This window comes from Papaver somniferum, chromosome 2 (genome assembly GCF_003573695.1).
Source record: "Papaver somniferum cultivar HN1 chromosome 2, ASM357369v1, whole genome shotgun sequence".
NCBI classification, from domain to species: Eukaryota; Viridiplantae; Streptophyta; class Magnoliopsida; order Ranunculales; family Papaveraceae; genus Papaver; species Papaver somniferum.
This window is the reverse complement of record NC_039359.1, coordinates 127,550,235-127,575,904: the sequence shown is the minus strand read 5'-3', so window position 1 is coordinate 127,575,904 and position 25,670 is coordinate 127,550,235. Positions and strand designations below refer to the sequence as shown.

General features: G+C 35.0%; 1 protein-coding gene across 1 annotated transcript; it reads right to left on the bottom strand.

Moving 5' to 3' along the window:
* Positions 1–4,920: 4,920 nt before the first annotated feature.
* Positions 4,921–23,108, bottom strand: LOC113351926. The gene is made up of 4 exons (XM_026595832.1): positions 22,500–23,108; positions 17,247–17,321; positions 12,202–12,267; positions 4,921–5,112 (listed from the first exon to the last, which is right to left on the bottom strand). Exons 1-4 carry the CDS (start codon positions 23,106–23,108, stop codon positions 4,921–4,923), a joined length of 942 nt encoding a protein of 313 aa, XP_026451617.1.
* Positions 23,109–25,670: the final 2,562 nt, after the last annotated feature.

The following is a 25,670-nucleotide window of genomic DNA, read 5'->3' as shown; positions in this document are numbered from 1 at the left end:
AACGGTACCAAAGACCAATGTTCAAGTGTCAATCAATGTAAATCAACAACCCAAGGTTGGTTATTCTAATTGATTGATCTTAAGGCACAACCTGTGATATTTCAATTATATAACAAAATATAATGCGGAAAAGAATCTCACACAGACACCAAAATTTTGTTTACGAGGAAACCGCAAATGCAGAAAAACCCCGGGACCTAGTCCAGATTGAACACCACACTGTATTAAGCCGCTACAGACACTAGCCTACTACCAATTAACTTCGGACTGGACTGGACTGGACTGTAGTTGAACCCTACGGTAATATGTATACCCCCCCCCCCCCCCCCCCAATCAATACTTACATATTTGCATAATAGGTGAAACCTATAGATTATTGATTCACTCCCCTTAAATAATGATCCATAAATCATATGTATGTAGTGTGAAACTACTAATTAATTCTCCCCTTTTTGTCAATAAAAATTGGCAAAGGTACAAAAATCTTGGGATCGTAATGCATTCAACCAAAAGATATTTCAGGATTTAAAGGTGTTACATATCAACTTTATTTAGATGATATCACATAGTAAAAAAAATACTTAGCGCTCATCTAGGAGATTTAAGATACAAGCATTCCCTTTAATTTCCACAACCACACACCCCATAAAGATATAGAAATTAAGCACAAGTTCATTTCAGAACTCTCCCCCATTTGATGTCATTCCTAAGATAACAACATGAGTGACCTTTCTTTAATGAAAAGGAAGGATTTTGTCGGACATTAACAAATGACATGGATTTTTATCCTGAACATCGACTTAAATTAATCTCAACGCCAGTTACGAATAAAGAGATAATTTTAATCGGCACTATAAACTAACCCCAACACGTTGGAATTTCTTGATAAAATTTCGTCTTATTTTTAAAATAAAATAAAAAATAGACATAATATTGTGGATGAACAATAAATTTATACGAATGATATATAAAGTGGGATGTGAAGCGATTTCGAATCTTTTATTGTTAATCCTTCTTCTTCTTTTTCTTTATATACTCGCTGATCACCATATTTGTTTCTAAGAAAGTATATTCCTCCTTCTTATTTTTGGTTCTCTTCTCACTCACTCACTCTTCTTAACTAGTTATGAAGTATGGAATAGTTTTTACACGCCTACTAAAAAAGAGATATAAGAAGAACAATGGTAGCGGTGGTGGTGTTGATGAAAAAGATAAAAGAAGTAGTTGTAGTGAACATAAAGGTAAGTGGATGAAAAACTATTATATTGATGAGAAAGGTCAGGCTCAACGTTGACTCCCTAAGAGGTACGTTCTGTGGATTAACCGAGAATCCCACCACATGGTAATACTTGTTTAGTGATGAAAACGCTAATGCATACTGCTATATTATGTGATGTGATTTAGGTTTAATTTTATTTAATTTTGTGAGCACGTGTTCAATCAAGTCACCATTAACTGTTGTTTTATTAGTTATGTTTGATGTATTTTACACCCTGTATTTTATAAGACTTAATAGGAAAATATGCGTGGTTTTAAATTTTAATCCGTTTTTTTTTACTATAATTTAATCGCGTTACAACATGGATCTTAATGTAATTTTCAAGTCCCCTAATTTATTTATTTTTACGACATGTGTGGGTACGTCTCTCGATAAACTCTCATGAGACACAACCCATCCACTAGCTAGGGTCATACATGGATTTAAAAAAGTTTTGTTATTAGAGCATTTTTCGGTTGAACCCAACCAAATGCTGGTATGTCAAGTTTAGTTACAAAACTCAGTTGATTGAGTTGTTTAATAAAATCAATTATGTTATGTTAAACTTAGAAAATAAAAATATTGAGGAAATCTCTAGTTACTCGTCGAAGAGCTGAAGACATACTAAAGACAAACAAAGACACATCATCCTTGATATTGGGGTTAGTAGCTATTCATTTGGACTTGTTCCATTTCTATCCAAGTTCTTTAAATAATATTAATTGAAAAATTAACATGCGAAGTTTGTTTTACATGGCTAGTTGATTAGATGACTTGATCATTCTTGTAATCTCAGTGTCAAGGAAGGATATACATTAATGTTTCTATAACTTAGTATAGTTTACTACACTTTTTTATTTCTGACATAACACTAATATGACTTTGTCATCGATAAATGTCGAACTTTCGAGAAGCTATATATATATATATATATATCTATATATCTAGTGGTGCATCTGTCAGAGCACTGCTCGGTCAAACTTGCAAGTTTTGCTGTCTCAAGCTTGTTGTTAATGTTAGTATCACAAAACTATATATTGATTTCTAGTCTATTTAAGTCATGTCTCGGACTAGGATTAGAGTATGGTAGTTGAATATCATACACCACTGAATACTCCCCGAAGATTGAAGACTAAAGATCAAAGAAATACATTTGGAGAACTTCATCACAAAGAGGTAAGTGAAGACTGAACCATTCTATTTACTCATGGAGTTACCATTCTATCTATATGAGACTCTGTCATATGAATTTTAATAGATTTAGTATTGCAAAAAAGAAGTTCCGAATCAAGCTTGTCTTCTTAAACATGAAAATCTCTCAAGCAATAATAATTTTAACAGATTTAGTATTGTTCAAGAATTATTTTTCTCTCTAATAGATCATTTGGGAATCTCTCAAGCAATAATATTTATATCACTGGATATTGGAAATGTTTCAAAACATGAAAATAGAGTTTTCAGAACTACAAAAATCAGAACACATGGTAGGTACGGATACCCAGTACGCGTACCCTAGACATCTGAGTTCCGGAGCGAAGGTAGGTACGTACTCAGTACGCGTACCCTGAGGTTATGAATTCGTGAATGGGGGGAGGTACGCGTACCCCAAGGGCCTAAGTTCGCGAATAGATTAAGGATATAGACACCTGGTATGCATACCTTATCTCCCTAGTTTCATGAACTTGTTATTAGGTACGTGTACCCCTACACATACCTACACAGTGCGAATTAAACAGGTGCTTACAAACTATTTTCACAAATATGTTTGCCATTGCTACAACTCTCATAAAAACCTATGAGACATCTTTGATCACTAAATCACTTTGTTATTATTCCTCTTATTCAAGTTATGTTCTTATTTAATTGAATCGACTTTAGGTTTGATTTTTCGAATTGGTAATATTTTCTAGGATTGTTTGAATATGTTCTAGCTCAGGGCTTAGGTTTTGCTTTCTCGTTTTCAATTTGGTAATAGTTTTTAGGGCTTCTTTCTGGTGGTTTTGTATCATTCTAATTAGGATGCAACTAAAGGCTATGATTTGGATCTGAACTTCATCTTCGGATTCAGATCCAACACCATCTACAACAACAACAACTCACCCAACGCCAGCAGCAGCTACAATGGCAACAACAAACTACCCCAAAGACACAGTTTCATACACTAAAGACACTGATTCAGACCGATTCAACACGTTTCCGACCGGTTCAGACCAAGCCAGTTAACCTCCACAACTTTAGTTTAGTTAGTTATTTAAGTTACTTGATTATGAAAAACCCCGAGAAATGGATGAATCATTTGTTGATCCCAACACTTCTTCTTTGTGTAGTTTTTACAAATTTTTTGGATTTTTTTTTAACACTCCATACATGGCCATTTTACCTAGTTCCTTGTACTTGTTCTTGGAAAATGAAAAACCTTGAGAGATGGAAGGATCATTTGCTGATCCTAACACTTCTACCTTGTGTAGTTTTGTTAAATTATCTGGTTTTGTTTCTATTAATCCATCCATGACCATTTAACTTAGTTCTTTGTCTTGGTTCTTGGCATGAATACTCGGGTTGTATTTGTTGTAGTGGTAGGTTTTTGTGGTGTGTATGTATGGAGAATCCATTGTGTGGATGCATGTAACTTATACTTTGATGTAAGATATAATAATTCCGGTTCGAATCCGTTATTATCTAATATATGAGGTTCGCCTCTTTTTCGAAAATAAGAATGATTCAAATACTGATGAAAAAATATAGATGAAGAATCTCAATATCTTGAATGTAATAATAATCATGATCAGTCAATAACATCACCTATTCAGAAAATTAGACGAATTAGTTTTACTCCTCAAAGAAAGAGTCGTAGCATTATCATTGGGCGCTTACTCTTTTTGAGTGGTCGGTTTCTAAATCGTGCCAAGATGTGGGCCAAATTGCGTCGTCCATTTAGCATTTCTGTCTGCATCTACAACACACAAATGACTAGGTCCATGATCGTCTATCTGACTCCATCTGATTATTCGATCATCCAAAATGGATTGTTAGCTACATCAATATTGTATGTATCTATCTAATGTTACGCTATTAGTACTTGATTACTCTTTTACCGATTGGTACTCAGCATTTGTTAATTGTTGAGCATATATTTCTTACTTGAGCAAGTAGTATTCGGAGGAAAAGGTAGTATTATCCAGTATTTTCTATTGAAGTTTCGCAGCAAATGACATATATCAACGTCATATGTTGTTATGTTCACAAACTTTGGATCACGTACCAAGGTTCATTCGAATTGCAAACATATGTTTTAATGCTCCATAAATTGATGAAGACCCAATGAACCTTTTTTTTAGTAAAAATCCAAATCCCCATAGTTATTCAAAATGTTTAGAACCCGATACATCAACAATTACCCAAAAAATAAGATAAAGATTCATAAGAACATAAGAAAGATATAAGAGATTAAGCAAGTAAATACTTCATAGTTTAATACATTTAGGGCTACCTACTAAAATAGTAGCTAATGCTGACTTCGACATTAAACTTGATTAACAAACTAAAGAGAGAGAGAGAGAAAAAACACATAAAAGTGGAATTGAAATCACATTACACAACAATACTACTTAATAGTTTCATCACTAAACACCATAGAGGAGGCATTGCCGGTGGGAGTCCGGTTATTCCACTGGAACCCATCTTTTAAGAGCTCGAAGTTGAATCTCTCCTTTACTATCAACGTAGTAGTTTCTCATCAAATTACCCCTGTTGGAGACGGGATTTGCATCACTAGTGCTTCCTTCATCTCTGTTATCTCCTTCTTGCTTCTCGACTATATTACCACCACCACGACCACTATCCACATCTTTCTTCTTAAGTTTTGAAAATAAACATGAAAAATAACTCATATTTTCTCGGGGAAGAAGTGGAGAGTGAGGAGTAAAGGAAATACATAAGAAAAAAAAGAAGACTTAATTCTTAAGGGGTCAATGTGCTATTTTTATATAACCCACATATGCTCGATATTTCTAAGATTTGAAAATTATCCTAGTCATGGTTTATTTCCGTATGTCGCCTTGTTGGTGTTTTTTACGTCACATCAAATTTTGTCGATTCTTTTTGGGAAAAAAGGGAAAAAAAAATTCATCTGGGTGGTGTCTACCGTGTGCTTTCTCTTAAGCTTAGTTTCGAGTTCTCGACAAGAAAGAACATCACCAGACTTAACAAAAGTTAATTTACGATTTGATCTTTTTTGAATTTCATCATTTTATAAAGTCATCAAATTTTGATGTGATACATAAATATCAAATAGAAAACAGTCAGAAAGGAAAGACCAATATCATACCTCGATGAAATTTCTTCAAATTGATGTCTTCATGGGATGTTCAATTTTTCTTTCTTCTTGAGTAACTTGGAAAATCCTAAGACTCTAATACCTATTCTATTCCAAACCGAAGCCGACTTTAGTAGGCTAAATCAAGAAATACTTTTGACATCTAAACTTGACAACATACAAGACATCCCAAGGTATGTGGGTTCAACTGAGCATTCACGCTAGCACACCTTATGGAATAAGATTGTAAATAAACGTTACGCTTAAGTCGATGAATTTGGATATTGTTCTATTACCTATTATCTAGTATATTATTTCTTATTCGCATACCAAAAAAAATCGAGGTAATAGGTGTTTACCCATGTTACAAATTGTAAATTCTTCTTTACATATTCCATAAAATATAAAGTGATTTTCAATTTATGATTTGCCAAATCGTTTTTCATGTGTGAAAAAACAATGTTTATACATTAACTTTTGTTTTTGTTGATGAATATAGTTTTACATGTACTTTTCTAGTGCAATATGAATTATTTTCTTTTCATATAAATATTCTTTTCGCATGTAATATCATTATGAATTTGGACATTTTGTAACCATTTTTAATAAATGAATTCCTTAATTTCAAATATTTATATAAAAAAATTTATCGGCTTGAAATGCTAATTATATTCTCTAAAACCAATAAACGAAGATCTTAATTAATTTTTTTTATATTAGGTATAGATAAATATTCATAGGAGGGTAACCGTTGAATGTTGCTTGGTGTAAAGTCATACTTTAAAGATTGTGTATGCATACACTATTTTTCCTTTTTAAATTATTTTTCTAGCGTATTGTCGACACATAAAAATCTCAATTTTGGGTCCTCTTAAGTTTCCGGGAACTATGAGATGACCCTGAAATCCATCATTAGATTTAGGTGTTGTAATTCTTGGTTGATCCACCGGTATCCATTTCTTAGAAGGTTTTAGTTGAACATCCCCGTTTTCATCGATCTTTCCATAATCATCTTTTTTCTTATCTTTCAATCCGAGACACATACTAATGAACTTCATGATCCTAAGCTAAAGTAACAGAGAAAGTGAGTAAATAAATTAATATAAGAAGAAGAAGGATTAAACTCGTATAATTGATAATAGATTTCACATTTCATCTTTACAGAAACACAGACTCGTATTTGGTGTTGGAGCTTTTAATTTTTTTTGTTTTTCTAGTTTAACATGAAACTCATAACAGATAGATTCTCAAAGATTGCATTTTCCCATGGTACAAAAACAACCATGATACAAAGGCAGTTGATAGTAAAATAACCTAAGATTCCAATGTTACATCTATGTATTGTATTACTTTCGTATGTATCATGGTTTGTCGTGTGTCAAGATATATCACCGTATTGTTGGTATATTGGTGGTGCATTGGCGGTATTGTGTTTAGTAAGATTAAGAGTGATTTGGTTCATGCAAATTTTATTAGTAACCCCTCTTATAGGACAGAGTATTTCAATAAGAATCAAGCAAAATGGAAAGGTTTAGTACCCGTAAGAAGAAAACATTGTCCATGATTGATATTTTCAGTTGTGAAGAGTATTGTTCTTCAGTTTTAGTATTTGAAGCGTGTGGCTAGAAATAAGATGCAGGACATTGAACGTCGCATGAAGATGTGATATTGGTTGTGGTGGATCTATGGTTTCTTATTCGTATAAAATAAACAGTTTTTCAACACGGTTTGTAGGGTTTATTTGCCTGTCTTGAGTATGATGACATTATGTCTTTGAAAAGCAATGTTTTTGGAGTTTCTATCGTACTGTTTTTGATGTAGAAGCTAGATAGTTTGTGATATTTGGATTCTTGTCGATAGCGTTCATTTGAAGAATTGTTTGGTTGTACACCATTTGAATTCGATCGGATCTGGTTGAAGTGCAAGATCGTTGGGAGAAACAGGTTGGTCTACTTGTATTGCGGATACGTTCTTACTTTAATGAAAAACCATTGTGAGGAATTAAAAGCTTGGACACTTCAAGAGTTTAAAGAATAAAGATACAATACTACAAAATATGTATGGTGGTGTGGCTACATAAGCTAGTGCATACTACTTCGGAGAAAACACGGTGAATTTGACAGGGCTGCAATTTCAGCGTGTTTTTCCGACAACCTTTTATTTTCCATTGGCTATTTGATTTCCTTATGATTAGTGTGAGACTTTATGTTAAAGAGAGATACATTATAACAATGACAATATTTGGGGGTTTTCTTGTCTGCTACAGTTATTGAAATTAATTTCAATAGTGACAGAGCATGTAAAGATGAAGGTAGAGATTTCTATTGAGAAATTTGGTTCAGTAACGATATAGTTTCCGTCAAGTTATTTTCACTACATAGCATGAGAAGATAAACACAACAACGTGTTGAATTGCTTGCAGTTTGAGGAAGTTACCAAAGGTTTCAGATTATGGCTGGGTGTGTTTGGGTCTTTGTGTGAAGGAAGGATTATCAGATTTCGCAACATTGGTGTACGCTTGGAGCAAGATCAGGAAAGTTATATGCACAAGGAAGAATGTGTGACATTATGTATTGTTACGAATGTAACGATGATATCTTCGACATTAGTCACAATTCTACCTGATTCCGATTATGTTGTGGTTTCACTGTCATGAAGTTAAAACTACATCTTGCTAAGAAATCGATAAATGACTAGACTGGCAATTATTTTAAAACCCTTAAAAGGGCATTGTTGTCAAATCTCGTTGAGGTTGCTGGAGTAATGTAGAAAGCTATGGTGTGTCAGTTGTTGAAATCTCTGTGAAGCTGAACACGTTTTTGGTATGTATGTTTTGGTTGAATATATGATGAGCTTTTATGGATGAGTAAAACTCAATTGGTGAAATATGGTCGTAGAATCATGATCCAATCTGAGATAAGCTCAATAAAGTAAGATTCATATAGATGAGCTCGAGATTGGAACGCAGTAGAAATGATCTGTGGATTGGTTGCATTTAGTGCGCAGTTAGAGTCGTGCTCAATATGCTTTGATACATACAAGATGGTTAGTTTCTTTGAAGCTAACATGAAGGTTGGTTTTATATAAACTAACACGAAGTATCTCGTTATCTTGCTTTGGTGGACATGCTCATGGAAAAGAGATAGTGTGTGATCAGTTATTTGAAGATGCAATTGACTTAGCTGGAGTTTGAAGAGAGAGGTTATGTCTATGCTAAGGGTGGTTAGGCAGAAGCTCGGAGGCTACTGTGGTGGTTTAATTTGGTGATGAATTATTTACAGATGTCATCCCTCACTGGTATGGTGTGCAACTTGGAGTTATTGGCTTAAATGTAGCATAATATTAACTCAGGTGGAGCAAGGAATGCCAAGATGGAGCTGGATTCGTTTAGAGCAAGTTCGAAGTGGCTGGAGAAGGCTCAAGTGTGCATAATGACTATAACTAAGTTCGATGGTAACATATGGAAAACAATCGTGTATGATCTAATTGAGTTGGCATGCAATACAACTGGAATGGTGCTAATCAATATATAGTTGTGAACTTAAAGGAGTAAGGTGTATTTTAAGATGTTGCATAACGGGTGATCATATGATGATGGTTTGTTGATCGACTTAAGGATTTTTGATGTGGTGGAGATTTATATAATCGCCGATAGGTTGGATTGTTAAGTCTTGATTTAGTGATGTTCAAGTTTGGTTTGCTCTTTTTTGGTAGAGTTGTACAGAATAAATTAGGTGAACTACATTCAGTTTGATTTCTTTCAGCAAGGATACGTAGGCATCATTTGGTGAAATCTATTTTCAGAAGATGAAGGGTGATAAGTGCATAATTCATATGATTTTAGTGTCCATTTCATACTTGTTTTAGCTATTATTCTTGCATGTATTCGCATTATTACCATTGTTTTCTCTTATTTGTCTCTATTAGGTGAATCATCCAAAAAGGAGATACAAAGTTCTGAAAATATCTAAGAAGAAAAGTATCCCAAGTATCCAAGCGCCCAAGTCCAAGAGAAGTGGAAGAAGTGCGACGAAAAGGAGCAAAACGCTCAAAATCAAGACACAGGACAAATACCGATCTTAACTCATTCAAATTAAGTATTTCTCATCATCATCTTAAAGAGAATTGAAAGATAAAAAGAATGCAAAAAGAATGAGGTCATTCCGATTTCGGATGAAGAAGTTGTGGCCAAAACAGTTTTCATTGAACACCGAAGACAGTGAAGTCCGCGAACTGGGTTTGCAAACCGGGTTCGCAGGCTTATTTCCGAAAATATCTGCTGAAATTTGAAGTTTGCGGACTGGGTATGTGAACTTATCAAATGGGAAACGTGTATTCACACCTTGGAAGGACTAAGGGCACGTTTGGAGTCGTTAGGTCATATTTTCGGGTCGGGTTCCTAAACCTAACTAAATACTTGGAGACCAAGCAATGTAAACCTATCTTCCTCCTTAAAGGCCTTGACAAAATAAGCTCTCACGTTGAACGGTGATGAAACCCTCGCTTCCTATTGGCTAAAATATGCCTTTTCTAATGCAGAAATTATGGTGAGGACACTTGACAAAACTTTATTAGTTGAAATATAAAAAATTAGGTTACACTTCGTTTACATCAAGTATTTAACCGGCTGTTAGTAACACCGTCAGCCCAATGATGAATAGACAATACTTATGTCAAAGTTTACACCTAACTAATTTGATTACACTTTAGTTACACCAAATAATTAACTGGACTTTAGTGACGCCGTCTATTGTAGACAATACTTACGTCAAATTTCTGATTTCCGGAAAGAGAAAAAAAAACTTTATTCTATATACGTAAAAAAAAATAATTAAATAACCTAAACACAGTTTAATAAGGAAATTTTTATACACAGAACCATGGATTCCTAATCCGTGTAGTCTATATACGCAAAGGGTTAACCATCTGTTTCATTGAAGAAGGAGAAGCACCTCATAATGCGCAAGTGATGCCATGGAAACTGTTCATCGACAAGTGATTCTGATCTACGCCTGGAGCTTTGGAGCTTATAACTTGGACGGACAACATAAACCCAGAGTAATTCTTAATCATCCCGTACACTAATCACCATACCTATCTCAAAATACGGTGAGATGATTCTCAGTAGGCTTACAAAAACCATATGCATCTCTTCAATTTTTGTTTGATATGGTTAATTCTTATATGTAATTGTACTCGGATTGAGGAGTGGTAATGAAATTGCTTAGAAGTAGTCTGTTAGCTCGGGGGTTATATGAAAAGTCTTTAATCTCTTTTTTTTTTATTTGTTGCTCTTTACTGCTTTGAATAAGTTAGGTCTTTAACCTTGGATAATAGTGGTTTCACCTTCGTGAGGGCTTTAACGCTAATTACTTTACAGGTATACTTGACCTGGCGATTTATGCATTATGAGTTGGGTCTTTTACTTAATTATGTTATTTTTTTTTGTGTTTACCCTAAATCCACCGGTGAAAACTATTGTTTTTGATAAAACAGGTACTCCTGACGGTAGGAAAATTTTTGTTGTCAGCATGAAGTTTTTCTCCGCATGTTAATCCAAGAGTTCTGCGATATAGCTTAGCAGCAGAGGTATATATATCAAATTCCGAGTACTTTACTTGGTTGTGTTGTTTGTTAACATGATGAAGTGTTTTACAGAAAATTTTTATCCTTGGCAAGAAAATAGTAAGCACCCGCTAGCTATGGCTGTCGTACAACATGCTAAGAAGCTGGGACAGATGTCTGCACCCAGTCTAGAACACATATCAGGAGTGGATGGGGAATTCTCAGGCTTTTTACTGACGAAGAAGATCTTTATTTGAGGTAATTATTCCTCTTTAAATCCTGTTTTTTCTCATTCTATTACGCTGCTTCAATAACACTTTATTCTTAGAGGACTTAAAAATCACAACTTCAAACAGCAATAAAGGGTTTGCATTGGTCGAATGGTTAGACTGAAGACAACAAATTTAATCTAACTGTTAACTTTGTTTAGATGTGGTCTTCGTGAGCCACTTTTTAGTTTACTTTTCTAATACCGAGCAGACCGACAACAACAGTTGTAAGTAGAGTTTGAGGAAACTTTCGAAGCAACGTTCACAAGTCTGTGCTTCAAGCTGTATCACCCATGGAGCTGAATTGAGGGACAACTTTTCAATTACATTGCAACACTTGGTTCATCTGAGACTAACCAATGATGCTGGTTGAGATCAAATCAAGTATGATTCAGTTCAGGTGACTGACCAAATCAAAAATGTATCTCCCATGGAGGGGGAGAAATCCTGCCCAACCAAGTCAAAAATGCATTCACGGGGCTGGGAGAAGCCCCGCACACAACAAGTTTAAAAAAATAAAAATGCCCAGTGTTTTTATCCAAATTATAAATGAAAAGAAAAAACAACCCCAGATTTTATAAGGATCCTGACGCGGCAATGTAAACGCTTATGTATGTGGTTATGTACTTAAAAAGAATATGAGACAATAAGAATCTTACTGAATTCTTCAAAGAATTTGGGGCTGGAAGAGAACCCGTATTAAAAGGCCAGCAGTGAGCAATTAAGTTCAAGGCTTGAATACTAGCAATAAGTAATTTTAGTTGTGCCAACATTTCATGGAATGCCATCACTACCTGCATGTCATGTGCCAACATTCCATGGAATGACAACACCTCCCTGTTCTGTGCCAACTGCACTGCCTGAAATACCAACCCATGCAGTTATGATTATTTTGATGACTATGATTTTATGGAGGGTAATTAAGATTTACTGTCCAATGATGCAGATATTTTGTTACTATGTTGTTTTTGTTGTTCTAACGGGGTTTTCTATTATGTCATTATCTCCAGGTGCAGAGCCTCAATATTTTTCATCTTATGTTTTTTCTTCTATATTTGGTCTTGCTGTCTTAGCTCAAATGGAAGAACACATGGTTTTCAACCATATAGGTGTGTGGTTCAACTCCGACATATGTATTATTTACTTACATGATTCCAATCGATCACAATACGAACTCTTAATTAAAAGGGATGTTTTTGGTCATAATTCATTGGATTAATTAGAGTTGCACCTATAACGAAGGAACACTAAACAATCCTGCCATTAGCAAAGATTGAATTATTGCTTCTCCTTTTTAATATATAAAAGGCGGTCTTGATCTCGGTCTTGGCCCTTTTTCCTTTCTTTTTTTTGAAGCATATATTTTCTTGGTTTGATGATGGGTATACTGAAGTGATGCATTACATCAGGTCTTTTTGCACACTATTAATAGATTATTTCTTTCCTAGATTGTAAAAAGGCTTGAATGAATGACCTTTTAGAGCTGATATTACGGAGCCTATAATCAAGGTTTAGTGCATCGCGATAGGCACACCGAATCAAGGTTTAGTGCATCGCGACGGGACGGCGCGAAGTCCTGCAACACCAAATCAAGGTTTGATGTATTTCTCCCCGCCATACTGAATCAAGGTTTAATGCACCACAACGGAATGGGACAACACCCCGCCACAACAAATTAAGGTTTAATGCATCGTGACGGGGAGGGGCGAACACCTTTTAGAGATGACATCAAGAAGTCCGCAATCAAGGTTTAGTGTATCCCGACGGGACGGTGCATAGCACGGGTTACATGTCAGTTTTGGTAAAACAAAATCTTAGTATAAAAGTATGAACAGAGAAATATGCCCGGTGCGTAGCACATGTACTAATCAAGTAAAAAGGTATTAGGTTATGTAGAAATAGAATCGAATCTCATATCACAAGTTCTACACCAAAACCTAGGGTTTACCCCTTTAGGGGGAAACCACCATGATTCTTCTTTGTAATATGAGTAGCTAAATCCTTTGTTGATTAAGGATGAATTCAATGTTCTAAGCGTGAATCTTTATTAACAATACAAACCTATTGAGAGTTTTTATCATCATCGTTTGTCTTTACTATATCTAGGGTTTATGAGTGATTATTAGATTGGTTTGGGTGCGCAACCAAATTAGTCTATTGTTTGTTCTATTGCTAGTGGAAGTTATGAGATAAGTAATTGTCGATTAACTCTCTACACAAGCATAAATCGCGAGACCTTACAGAGGGATTCTGTGGAGGAATTTTGTGTGAAGACAACACCAGCAAGTAAACCTTTATCTAAGAGTTTAACTACTGGGATCAACCTAAATTCAAAAATCTTAAGGCGTTCGATTGGATTACACCTTGAGTGATCTACTACTTGGTGGTTCGTTGGATAGAATCTGGTAGTCGAGAACTTCCGTATCCAGTGATTAAAGGAGTTTTGGGGATAACACTGATCTAGCTGTTATTCTACGGTTGATGATGAATGGTTCTTACGAACAATAGATAAGTATATTAATCCAGTTATCGCTTGGTAACGGTGAAGGATTCCTTAATAATCTCTTTTCTTTATTATTGTCTTTTTACTTATCTCAAACCAAACCCCCCTTTGTTATTTACTTTATCTTGCTGATCAAATAAAATATCAATTACACAGCTCTCTGTGGGAACGATCTCTTACTACCGATATATTACCAGTTAATTAGTGGGAAATATATTTATTAATTTTTTGAGCCTACGACAACCCATACAAAGGGATAATAAATTGATTGTCTCATGCATAAATGCATGATCTGAGGTGGAGAATTGTTAGTATATAGGTCGGTGATTTTTTAGTTATTTTGGGTAACTCAAAATCTAGTCGATGAAAGAAGTTTTGGTTTTTCGAAACTTAGCAGGTCAAGGAGTTCTAAGATAACTCTAATTGTTTACTTGATCCTAAAGACTAGGAACTTAATATCCAAGTTAAGGAAACCCTAAACTTGTAGGATAAGTAATATGTCTACTATATAAGGAGGTCTAAGGTATGAGTTTTAGCAATGAAGTTCTCAAGGAAATTATCATTAGAGATGTGAGAAATTAATCCCACCTTTTGGGTTGGATGTGAGAGACCTGTAATGGTGGAAAAAGTACATCATTATGGTGTTTATGGAGTACTTATCGATGTTGGAAGATATGTCGTTATTGAGTATTCGTATGAAGATGTTGGTAAGACATCTGGTTGGGGAGAAAATAATCTTGGTGGTTCTGGATTAGATTATTGGTGTTGAACTGAAGGCGTCCATGGTAATCTATGTCAGGGTATGCAGAGAAGATCATCTCGTTGTGGTAGATAATATGGTAAACATTATCTCGTACGGGTGAAGACACTATTTTGGATCTTATTGTGAGAGTTTTTGGTGTTCGGTCACGCTGTGGTGAGTCGATGGGTTGGTTAGTCAATCAGGATTTGTAATTCTCAGTTGATTATAAAATGAATAAATAGGTCGTAGCCGTTTGGTGGATGTAGAAAATATACACACAGTGTATATTGTTGAACCATGTTAAGTCTGTGAGTACTTTACTTCTTGTTGCTTTTATGGCTTGCATCTGTATGACTCTGTTTCTCTTATTCTTATCCTAGATTGTAGTGAGGTTCATGGAGTAATCCGAGAGATCAAGTATTTCTTATTGTCTAGTTTGTTTTCTGCATTATTAGGATATTTAGAGGGCTCTGAACCCCAACACAACCAATAATCACAAATGACTCAATATCAGTATCGACAGCCCGCAATATTCTCTTTGATTTCAGTTCAGGGTTCTATGCAAGCACCATCTCCAAGCTGTAACAACTAGAGTAAGTCCAACAACTATATGTTAGAATAAAAATTAAAAATTAATCAAACAACTAAATAATATAAAAGGCACTTATCTGATTTTTGTGTCGTCTCCTGCAATTGTTGATGTAATGAACATCCCTGTTAAACAACATAGAGAGAAGAAACTTGTAAAGGTAGATTGAGGCGCATGTTCAACATACTGTCCTTAAGACAAGAATGCCCCGCTACACTCTGAAAAGATGATGCTATAGCCCTACGGGTACATCTGCCTCCAAGATACAACAATCTTAACAGGTTTGAATAGCACATTCAAACTTGTCCTTCTAGAACTTGGCAGCGGAAAAACAAATGAAACGTATTTTAAACCCTCTTTTCAAAAAATATAGAAGAAGAAGAAGTTTTTTCTGTTTATCTCGGCAATAAAAAGAGGTTCTTCATAAATAAAACCCTAACCCAAATCCAAAATATATAAGGTAAACTTATCCCGTAAAAAATCTGAAGAGATAAATTTGGTAGGTGTTTTTATTTTTGGAAAAACCGTTTTATTATTAATTTTTATTCACATAAAACTGTATTTTTTTCCAACAATCCCCCACATGAATAAAAATATGATAAAAACACGGAAAATTAGGAAATATCACGAATAGGCATAGGTGTCCATAAGATCTTGAACCTTTGCTTAGTGAGAGGTTACCTGAACTACTTATTAGACAGTGTCCATAAGGTCTTGAACTGTCTAAGATTTGGTGTAATTCGCGATAACAACCACGCATGATATCTCCAAGTTGCTGCCAAGCTCCGCCGTTGTGTCCATTTTGGCCCTGGACGTCTTGTTTCTCAGAATGCTCTAGAGAATCAGCTCATATTCTCATAGGAAGCGACCCACTTCCTCATTCAGATAGGTGAGTTCCATTAAGAGTGTTCACTGCTACACCCCACTTCAATCTTAAATTGAAACTATGGAACTCATTAAGACTTATTAAAAGTCATCCTTCACATGCAGTCACACTATCACATCTACACCATAAGAAAGGGATAGAGAATATAATTCTCTGATAGTGTTTACCTTTACCCGCCATAAATTAGTTGTCTCATTCGAAACCTTGATCTTGGGATCTCCAGTCAGCAAGGTTGAGTATCCTTCATGGCAAGTTTATTTTATATGAGATTAAGTCCCATTCCCCCTCGATGTATAATTACGAACTATCTCTTTAGAAAATCCTTTCGTCAAAGGACCACTAATTTTTCTGTTGACTTCCCTAAGTTTGTGAGGTTCTCTTTTGACTTTACATGTCTACTGAGACCTCTTTTTGACTTCACGAATCAACTAAAATTACTTCATTAAAGAGTATAGTTGCGTTACCGAATTAGCCTTCTCCGAGTATGTCTAGACTTTGTCATTGCTCATTTACTTTAGACTCACATAGTCAATTGAGTTTCTGAAATGATGGCCACAGGCTTCGGTCACAGAGGAATATCTTCTAAGAAGCATCTTAGTAATCATTCGTCTTCCTCTTATGCTTGAATTAAAGCACACGAACTTTGATTTCTTCAATATACAAGTTCATCTTGTCTGTTTTAAGGACTTCCTTAGACAGAAACTCCTTAAGAGGATACACACATAGGCTAAGATTTTTACATAGCCTGAAACAACAACATCTCTTAAGGTCAGTACATTATGTATTACATACACAATTTAAGATGTACCTCAAGTATTGCAAGTCGTATTGCAAGTCTCTGATCAGATCATCCCGGTAATTCTTTTGAGATACTAGTGTATTTGTATACGCCTGCTATACTGCACATTTACAACACACATTAACCGCATCGAGTTTGACAAAGACCATTTCTTTCAGAATATCTCCTGGTTCACTTAGATCCTTTAGATCATATCAATCAACTTGGTCTTTCAGTCAAATCGTAAATATCACATTACTATTCACTAGTACATTCTTTATAGCTACCTCAAAATTAAGGTTAGTGCAATATATATCACATATTTGTAATTAAACATGTACCTCATGCATTCCAATCTCTCGACCTCTAGTCAGAGCATCCTGGTGATTTCCCAGGGTAAACGTGGATATGCACATCTGTTTTACAACACATAAACACGTTAGACAGAAACGATATCCTCAAAATTTCTTTTGGTTACCTACTGATCCTTTAGACCACGTCAACTGCATATTAGTTTCCTGTCAAATCTTAAACAACACCGGTTTATTAGTAGATGTAAAACATGTTTATCATATCACAAGATATACCATAATAAAGGCAATCAATAAGATTAGTATCTAAGCTTATACAAATATATATGTAAAATTAGGTTGCATCAGGTACATTAAATATCCTCCAAACCTTGTAGTTTGTCCCACATCTGATTAACCTTCCAAAGATACTTTCTCAAAATCTGCTTGTGTATCATTACACAGTGACACATAATTAATGCATGATCATGTGATTTTCCTGCCATGTGAAATATATGTAAAAATAATCTCGAAAATTACTTCTTTTCTCTAGACCACATATTTCAGCTTATTTCCATAAATCGTTTACTAGAGATTCTATATGAAGACTCATAATTAGTCTAAATATATATTACAAAAACAGGTTCTCCAAGTCAAGCATCAACACTGACTTCAGCTCTTGTATAACTTCCACATGATTGGTCACTTATAAGCATTCTAATTACTCACTTAGGAAATTATTTATTGATCTTAGGTCAAAATTACCTCAAAATTTCATCATATACCTCCTGAGGTACACGGATTGAAAGATCACAGATCTTATCCCAACACTTACCGAGTTTAAAATCCTGGCATTTATAGAACACTATGGATGCACTGAATGAAACAAGTCAAGGGGATTATCTTGATTTCTCTTACGAATACAAGATCTGACACAAATGCTTTTAAAACAAACTTAACATCCCTTGACTCACACGAGTAGTATTGGAAGATGACACAATAATGTAAATATGCATCAAAGTTCAACAAAACCTACAGATGCACGTGCCTCCAAACTGGTCCAAAAATACCAAAGGTCCCCCCACATTTATACTACTTGACTAGAAATTATTTAAGACTTTTTCTTGCTTTCTGTAAGTTCAAAGTGAAAGTAGTACAGACTGTACTGAACTTCTGTAGTTGAATTCTCATCATATTATAGAATATTTTTATTCTAAAGTATCATTACAAAAGTTACTGCCTAAATAACTTCTAATGACAAACACATACTGGAATTATCTTGGAAATGTTTACCAAAATTTGCAATTCATACCCCAAGATGAGATTTTGACAACTCAAAATAAAACATGCAACTAAAGGCATCTTTCTATATGAGAGCGGGTACCTGACGTGAATTCCCTAATACCTTTGTGGGACTACGGAAGGTTATGAATATCGCAGTACTTACCAGTACCATCGCCCATGCTTTTATTGTGGACAACTCACTTTGATTTGAACAATCTTGTATTCACATCGCCTCATTTTTGCACACAGATGTTTCACCTGACTAATTTATAATCATACCAAGAAGAGTGATAAAAATTAGTTATTCAAGAACATGCTATAATTTCACAAAATACCTCACGCTTTAAGTAGATCTGATAATTCCTTCATCCACTTCTTTAACTAGCTGCAGAGATAGGATATGATAATTGAAAAAACACGCAAGCTCCGCCAACCACTTACTGGATTAGTGCACACATTTTCAAACAAATCCGTATAATCCACGATACATTTGTCCATTAATGCTCTCAGAGTCGCAGCTACTTCAAAAAAAAATATTCTTAATCATATGTGTTAGCCTTGGACCTTACCAGGATCTTATTTGCTTTCCTGTGTGTCACCAAGCACAGGTATACAAGCACAAGTCCAGTGTGTCACCTAGCACAGTCTTTACATGGGCAAGAGCCACTATCTTTCCTCCTAATAAACCCTTCCAAACTGAAAGAAAAATTCCACTGTTTAACCAGGAACCTTTCGTTCAGTTTCTCCTTTATGAATAGATTAGAACCTGCTCTGCATAGCCTTTTCTCAAATTAAAAATGACAATGTATTTTATTAGTCTCATTAGCATCTATGAATTCATATATACTGATGGTGGCTAAGAATTATACCCGAATGCAAATTCTCCCTATTCAAACAAGTTCATAGAAATAATTACCTCCGGTATCAACTGATTCGACAGTTTCACTTACCTAAGTGGAGTACATGTTACTCTACATGTTTCTTCATTTGATTATGGCAGTTGAACGACCATAGTTTGTATCTCATTAGTCATATCAATGAAAGGAACACAAGGATATCTATTCCTTGCGAAAACGCTAATTTTTCCGGTATTCATTTGTCATCTCTTTAGCATGCGTATCAAGTTGGATTTCGGAACATCAACCCCGTAGCTCGTTTAGATACTCTAGCCCAGATGATAGCTTGGTGCTGTCAGCTTTTTCTCCCAAATATCAAGTTCAAATGTTGATACACCTCTGAAGGTACCAGACATGTCGTAGCTTTCTGATAATCAATGAACCGAACACCAACTGGGAACTGAAGCAACATTATTAGATTAACCCATCAACATTAGATCATGAGAGCAATCTTCCTTCAGGTAACCGATTAAGTCGTAGCTTGTTCTTGAGGACATCCACTGACAAACAATGAAGCCGTCACCACACATTGTCAACTCCCACGTATGACGTCCGTATGTTACTACACTTTCCACTACACACTTGTAGAAACGCCGGTATGTACCGTGCCCGATGATAACTTTCTTCTGTCAAAGGAATCAACCACTTGATTAATTAACAGATGCAAAAACATTCTCAATTAATTTAGCATCCCACACGCCACATGGTTAGCTCATGAGACAAATTAAAAGCCTGACTCATGATCTTAACCGAACAACATGATGGTTTCAAGTTTCAAATTCGGTATGAGAACAGTTCCTCGAGGCAAGGCATCAAACATCTACGTGACATAATTAAATTTAGTTTCCACTTTATCATGTAACCCGTTTAACATATTTGGTAAAACAAGGAAACGAGAAACGAGAAACGATCAATTCCAATATACTTTTAAATCAATAATTAGGTCTCAATTACCCATTGTAAGGATTTTTTCTTCTTCGGGTTCATACAAATTTTAGATTCATGATTATCAAGACCGACATTCAGCTTTAATGGTCCTAGTTATTAAATCCAATTCCGCAATTTTAATTGTTATTAAAAAAGTCTCTTGTCTTAAGATTGTTAGAATAACAATTAAAAATTAATCAAACAACTAAATAATATAAAAGGCACTTATCTGATTTTTGTGTCGTCTCCTGTAGTTGTTGATGTAATGAACATCCCTGTTAAACAACATAGAGAGAAGAAACTTGTAAAGGTAGATTGAGGCGCATGTTCAACATACTGTCCTTAAGACAAGAATGCCCGGCTACACTCTGAAAAGATGATGCTATAGCCCTACTGGTACATCTGCCTCCAAGATACAACAATCTTAACAGGTTTGAATAGCACATTCAAACTTGTCCTTTTAGAACTTGGCAGCGGAAAAACACATGAAACGTATTTTAAACCCTCTTTTCAAAAAATATAGAAGAAGAAGAAGTTTTTTCTGTTTATCTCGGCAATAAAAAGAGGTTCTTCATAAATAAAACCCTAACCCAAATCCAAAATATATAAGGTAAACTTATCCCGTAAAAAATCTGAAGAGATAAATTTGGTAGGTGTTTTTATTTTTGGAAAAACCGTTTTATTATTAATTTTTATTCACATAAAACTGTATTTTTTTCCAACACTATATGCATGACACATGATAACTCGTACAACTCTTTGCCACATCGTGATTATACGGCACTGATGGTCGCCTGGAAGCTGTTGAAGGGCATGTTTTTGATCAACAGTTGAAGTGAACCAACGTGGAGCTAGATATCACGTCTATACACTCAATCGTTTTTTCCAACTTTACAGCGGCACTTCTGCTCTCATTTATGAACTCGGCAGGGTGTAAAGACATTGTGTTACTTTAGTTTGCACATTCTTAGAAAAATAAAGGGGGGGTGACCAGTACCTTTTTCATCGTTATCATTCATTTCGAACTTGTTTTACCAATAGGTCCAAACTTTAAACTAACAAGAAAAGTGTTGGGCAGGTCGATCGATCAAAACTAATACAGTCTAGTGAATAGATAGGGGCCAAATGATACACATAACTAATCTGATCCCTAGTTAACAATTCGGGGTACGAGAAACTTTTGAAACGGGATACAAACGAGTATTATATGGATTCGAAAAAGTCAAATTCGGTCAATGGTTCGTGATTCAGTAGTACTACGGAATTGGCATATATACGTGTATAATTTGTTTTAGAGATATGGATTCGACATACAAAATTTGGCATATATTAACTTGTTAAAATTTTATTCTTAATATAATCTCTGCTTAGATGCTATAATTTAACTACACATATGATATGTATACATTACACTCTGCAAATAACATGTACGTTGGTGGTATTGGAATCAAATTGGTGTTTGCAAATTTTTAAAAATAAAAAATATAATAAAAAATGATAATTTAGTAATGATGTGACAAAATAGTATACGGACCGAGTGATTAGGTAAATACGCGTATAATTCGTTTTAAACTGGAAATTCGCGTATCTAAATCAGAATTCCAATTATACGGCCGATACGTACGAATTCGGTCGATACGGTCGGATTCAAGGATTCACAAACTTACTAACTAGGATCAAATCAATAATGAATCAAGGAGTCGTATCATCTTATTATATGTGTCTGTGTATATATATAAAATCAAACTTAGAAATGTGCATCTGGCCAACACCCAAAAACAAGTGCTCCTAAGCCGTTGACAAAACTGGTCTTAGTGGGTAGGTTACAACGGAAACAATTTTTATGTACTTGTTTGATTTTTTTTTAGGCAAAAAGAGAATTTATATTATAAAGTTGTTGGTTGCTGTTGTGCGAGTTACATGATCCGAATTGAAAATAAATTTTGAGTCCTTAGTTAATAATCCAAAAAGAGACATAGAGATATTTGTTGGAGAGTAAGTTTTCGGTCCCGTTTTTCTTCCTTCCTTGGCTAAAGCATTTGCCACTTCATTTCCCAGTCTTCCGGTATGTATTTGTTAATAATAGATCAATGATTTTGCCATAGTCTTGACGTGTTCCAATTTTTTTTGACACTGCCAATCCAAATCATCCTTTGTTCCTGTCAAATAATCGATAACATCTTGGTTGTAGAATTACCTGTGTTAGGTTGGTTGAAGTTTCCCATTTGATTGCTTCCTTTGCTGCCAAACATTCTGTCAGGAGAGCCGATGTTGCGACTTTTTTGATATATGTTGTTGCTCCAGAGGTACCTGAATGATTTCGATCTATGAATCCCGGTCCCACTGTTAAGTCCCCTTCCTTGAATGAAGCATCAAAGTTAATTTTTGTTTTCCCAAACGGCGGTGGTTTCCATTCCTCATTATTTTTTCCTCTAGTTATCTCAGTACTGCTCTTGATTCCTTTGTTGATGAGCGAATTAGGAACCACTATCTCAGTTTCTATGATCCTGATCAGTTCCATCGGTATAGGTTGCAATTCTTTAACAACCATGTCACATCTTTCCTTCCATATATTCCAAACCACTATTCCACAGACAGCTTCCCAGTCAGTCATTGGATCATCCCAATCATGGGGGTTAGATAACCAAGTAATAATCCATTCATAAAGATCTATGTTATTTCTAACTCTATTAGTTGTGCTTAGACCAAACCAAACTGCTCTCGCGAAAGGATAATCCATAAGAATATGGTAATCAGTCTCTCTAGTATAATTACACATAGGGAACTTATCAGACTGTAATGTCATTCTGCAGGCTAGCATCCCCTTACAGGAAGGCAGTTGGAAACACATTTCCGAAGAAAGAGTTTTATCTTAGGGGTAGACCTAATTTTCCAACTTTTGTGTAACAGACTCAAGACTTGGGATCTTTCCACCGTACCTTCTAAGGCCTCATATATGGATTTAGTTGAAAATTTCCTGTTCTTGGTTAGACTCCAATGGAGACAACAATGTGGGGATCGAAAATAGTCTCCAACAAGGTTATGTTTCAGTCTCGCCTTACCGGGTCCCAGAATTCGCTAATCTCCAAAAAAATTTCAAATGTCTCATGTTGGGACTGGGTGATCAGAGGCGTTTTCGCTCCTAGGATCCAATTATGCTCCCATACATTGGGTGTTGAGTGGATATCCAGTTCCCATATTCCAATTTTATTAAGTTTTCCAAGCAACAGATCCAGTTTTCTGTAATTGCCCCTAACCGGGCAAGTCGATGGGAAGTAGCAATATTTATAGATTTTAGCCCAAAGGGCTTGAGGATTAGATACAAGTCGCCAAGCAAATTTTGTTTGCATTGCTTCATTTATCAGTTTGAGATTTTTGAAACCAAGACTGCCATTCTTTTTGGTTTTGCTAACCATTCCCCAACCTTTGATGTAAAATCCTTTTTTGTCATTCTTTTTTCTCCACCATAAATCTCTCTGAAGACCCGTCATTATCATTGAAGTTTTGGCCGGGATTGGAAAACATGTTATTTGTTATATAGGGACGGAGTCAAGTGTAACTTTCACAAGCACGGACCTTCCAGTCTGATTGAGCGTAACACCCTTCCATCCTTTAAGCCTAGATTTGAATTTTGTTATTAAGTTGGTGAAATTTAGGTGTCGGGACCTTTGAAAGAAAAGAGGAGTACCTATATAGGTGTCCTTTTTATTTTTTAATTCTCAAAGTCCTGGTTAGGATTCTGCTAAACCTTGGTGGAGGATTATGAGTGTGAAAAACACCTAACTTATCCAAATTGATTAATTGATCAGAGAAAGCTCCAAAATCATTTAAATATATATGGGATGCCTGGATTTGTGGAGATCAACTTTGGTGAAAATAGCTTTGATATACTTGATCAGTACAATTGAATTTTTCAAAAATTTAATTTAATTTCCTTCATACTTAAATAAAGATCCTCTCTCTTCTTTCTCTCCTCCGCCTCTTCAAGAAAAACCTAGTAAAATCTTCTTCATCCATGGCGGCTCACACCATTAGAGAGAAAATCTCAGGACCACTTGGGGGTGAAAGTTAGGTCATAAGCTAGGGATTATGGATTTGGGGAAATTAATGGAAAGAATAATTATTTTGCAGGGTATAATTCTTTTTTTTTTTTAGTTCTTTCTTTTTCTTTTTTTCTTCATATAGTGTTTAGATTGAAGTATTGTTTGGCTTAGCTAGAGGTTCATGTTGTTATTTAGATTTGTTGATTGTTCTTGTTACTGCTGCTCTTTTTAGATCGGATTCACTCTGATTTCTATTTTCCTTTCTTTCTCTATCTCTTCCTTTAGTGAGCAGTTCAAATGGGTTTTCTTAAAATGAGATTTTCAAGGTGAATCTCTTAAAAAAAAAAGTAAATGATTTTTCTTTTTAATAGTTTGATATCTAGAATCTGGAATACAATATATTTCTCTGAAGTTTTTTTTAGATAGTTTTAGTTTGTATTGTATCTCTTTGATGTAGATCTAATGCTTGTATGCTTGGGTTGTGAAGTTTGATCCCTCTTTAATTCTTGTGGCTGATGCTTGCTCTTTATTTGGTGTATGGAGTCCTCCGATCTTGTTTAATCTTCTCTTTTTCCTCTTTCTATTATTTTCTTTGATTTTTGACATGTGTCTTTTTGATTCTGAATTTTAATCTGGGTTCTAAAAGTGAATCTCTTAAAGTAAGGTTCTTGTTTAAGAAGGAAAATGAAAATATTCTTAATAGTTTGTTCTCTAAAATCTTGAATATGATTTAGTTCTTTCTCTTTTTATTTTTTTTTTGTTTTTTTGATATGGAAGAATTCTTTACTGTATCTTGTTAGACTTATTTTCATGTTGTTTGTTGTCAGTGATGTGGACATCTTTCTTTACCCTTTGCCTCTAGCAATTTCTATTGTTTCTGATCTAGGTGGCTGCTTAGTCCTTCTGATTCTTCTTATGCTTTTGCTTGATGCATTTATAGTTTCAAGTTTTCTCCTTTAGTTGGGTCATTGTTTTTATTCTCTTTTCTTTTTCTTGATTGATGGATGGTTGGTGGTGGTGTATGTTGGGTTAAATCCTCTACCTTTGGCTTTATTTCTTCCCTCTTAGAGCTGTTCTCGCTGTCTCCCTCTCTTTTGCAGCTATTTTCAAATGGGGTTAAACCTTGTTTTGGACCTAGCTCTTCTTTTTTTTCCTTTATATCTTGCTTTATGTGAATGTATGCAAGTTTGTCTCATATTTGTTTCTGCTTTCTTAAGTTTTTACTTGCTGTTTTTGTGATCTGTTATGTCTGAGAAATAATGGTCAAAATGAAGAAATATCCCCAGTTTCCTACCCTAGCTCCATTGATCTGACCAAGCCCCCAG

Bases quoted from the DNA above. Each gene is read 5' to 3' on its own strand.
- LOC113351926 (XM_026595832.1), bottom strand. From the start codon at position 23,108: ATGACATTACAGTCTGATAAGTTCCCTATGTGTAATTATACTAGAGAG. The intron at 12,268-17,246 runs GTACATGTTTAA...TTGGTATTTCAG, and splicing joins GAGAGATTGGAATGCATGAG to GCAGTGCAGTTGGCACAGAA. The intron at 5,113-12,201 runs GTAGTGATGGCA...TCAAAACTTAAG, and splicing joins TGTTGGCACATGACATGCAG to AAGAAAGATGTGGATAGTGG.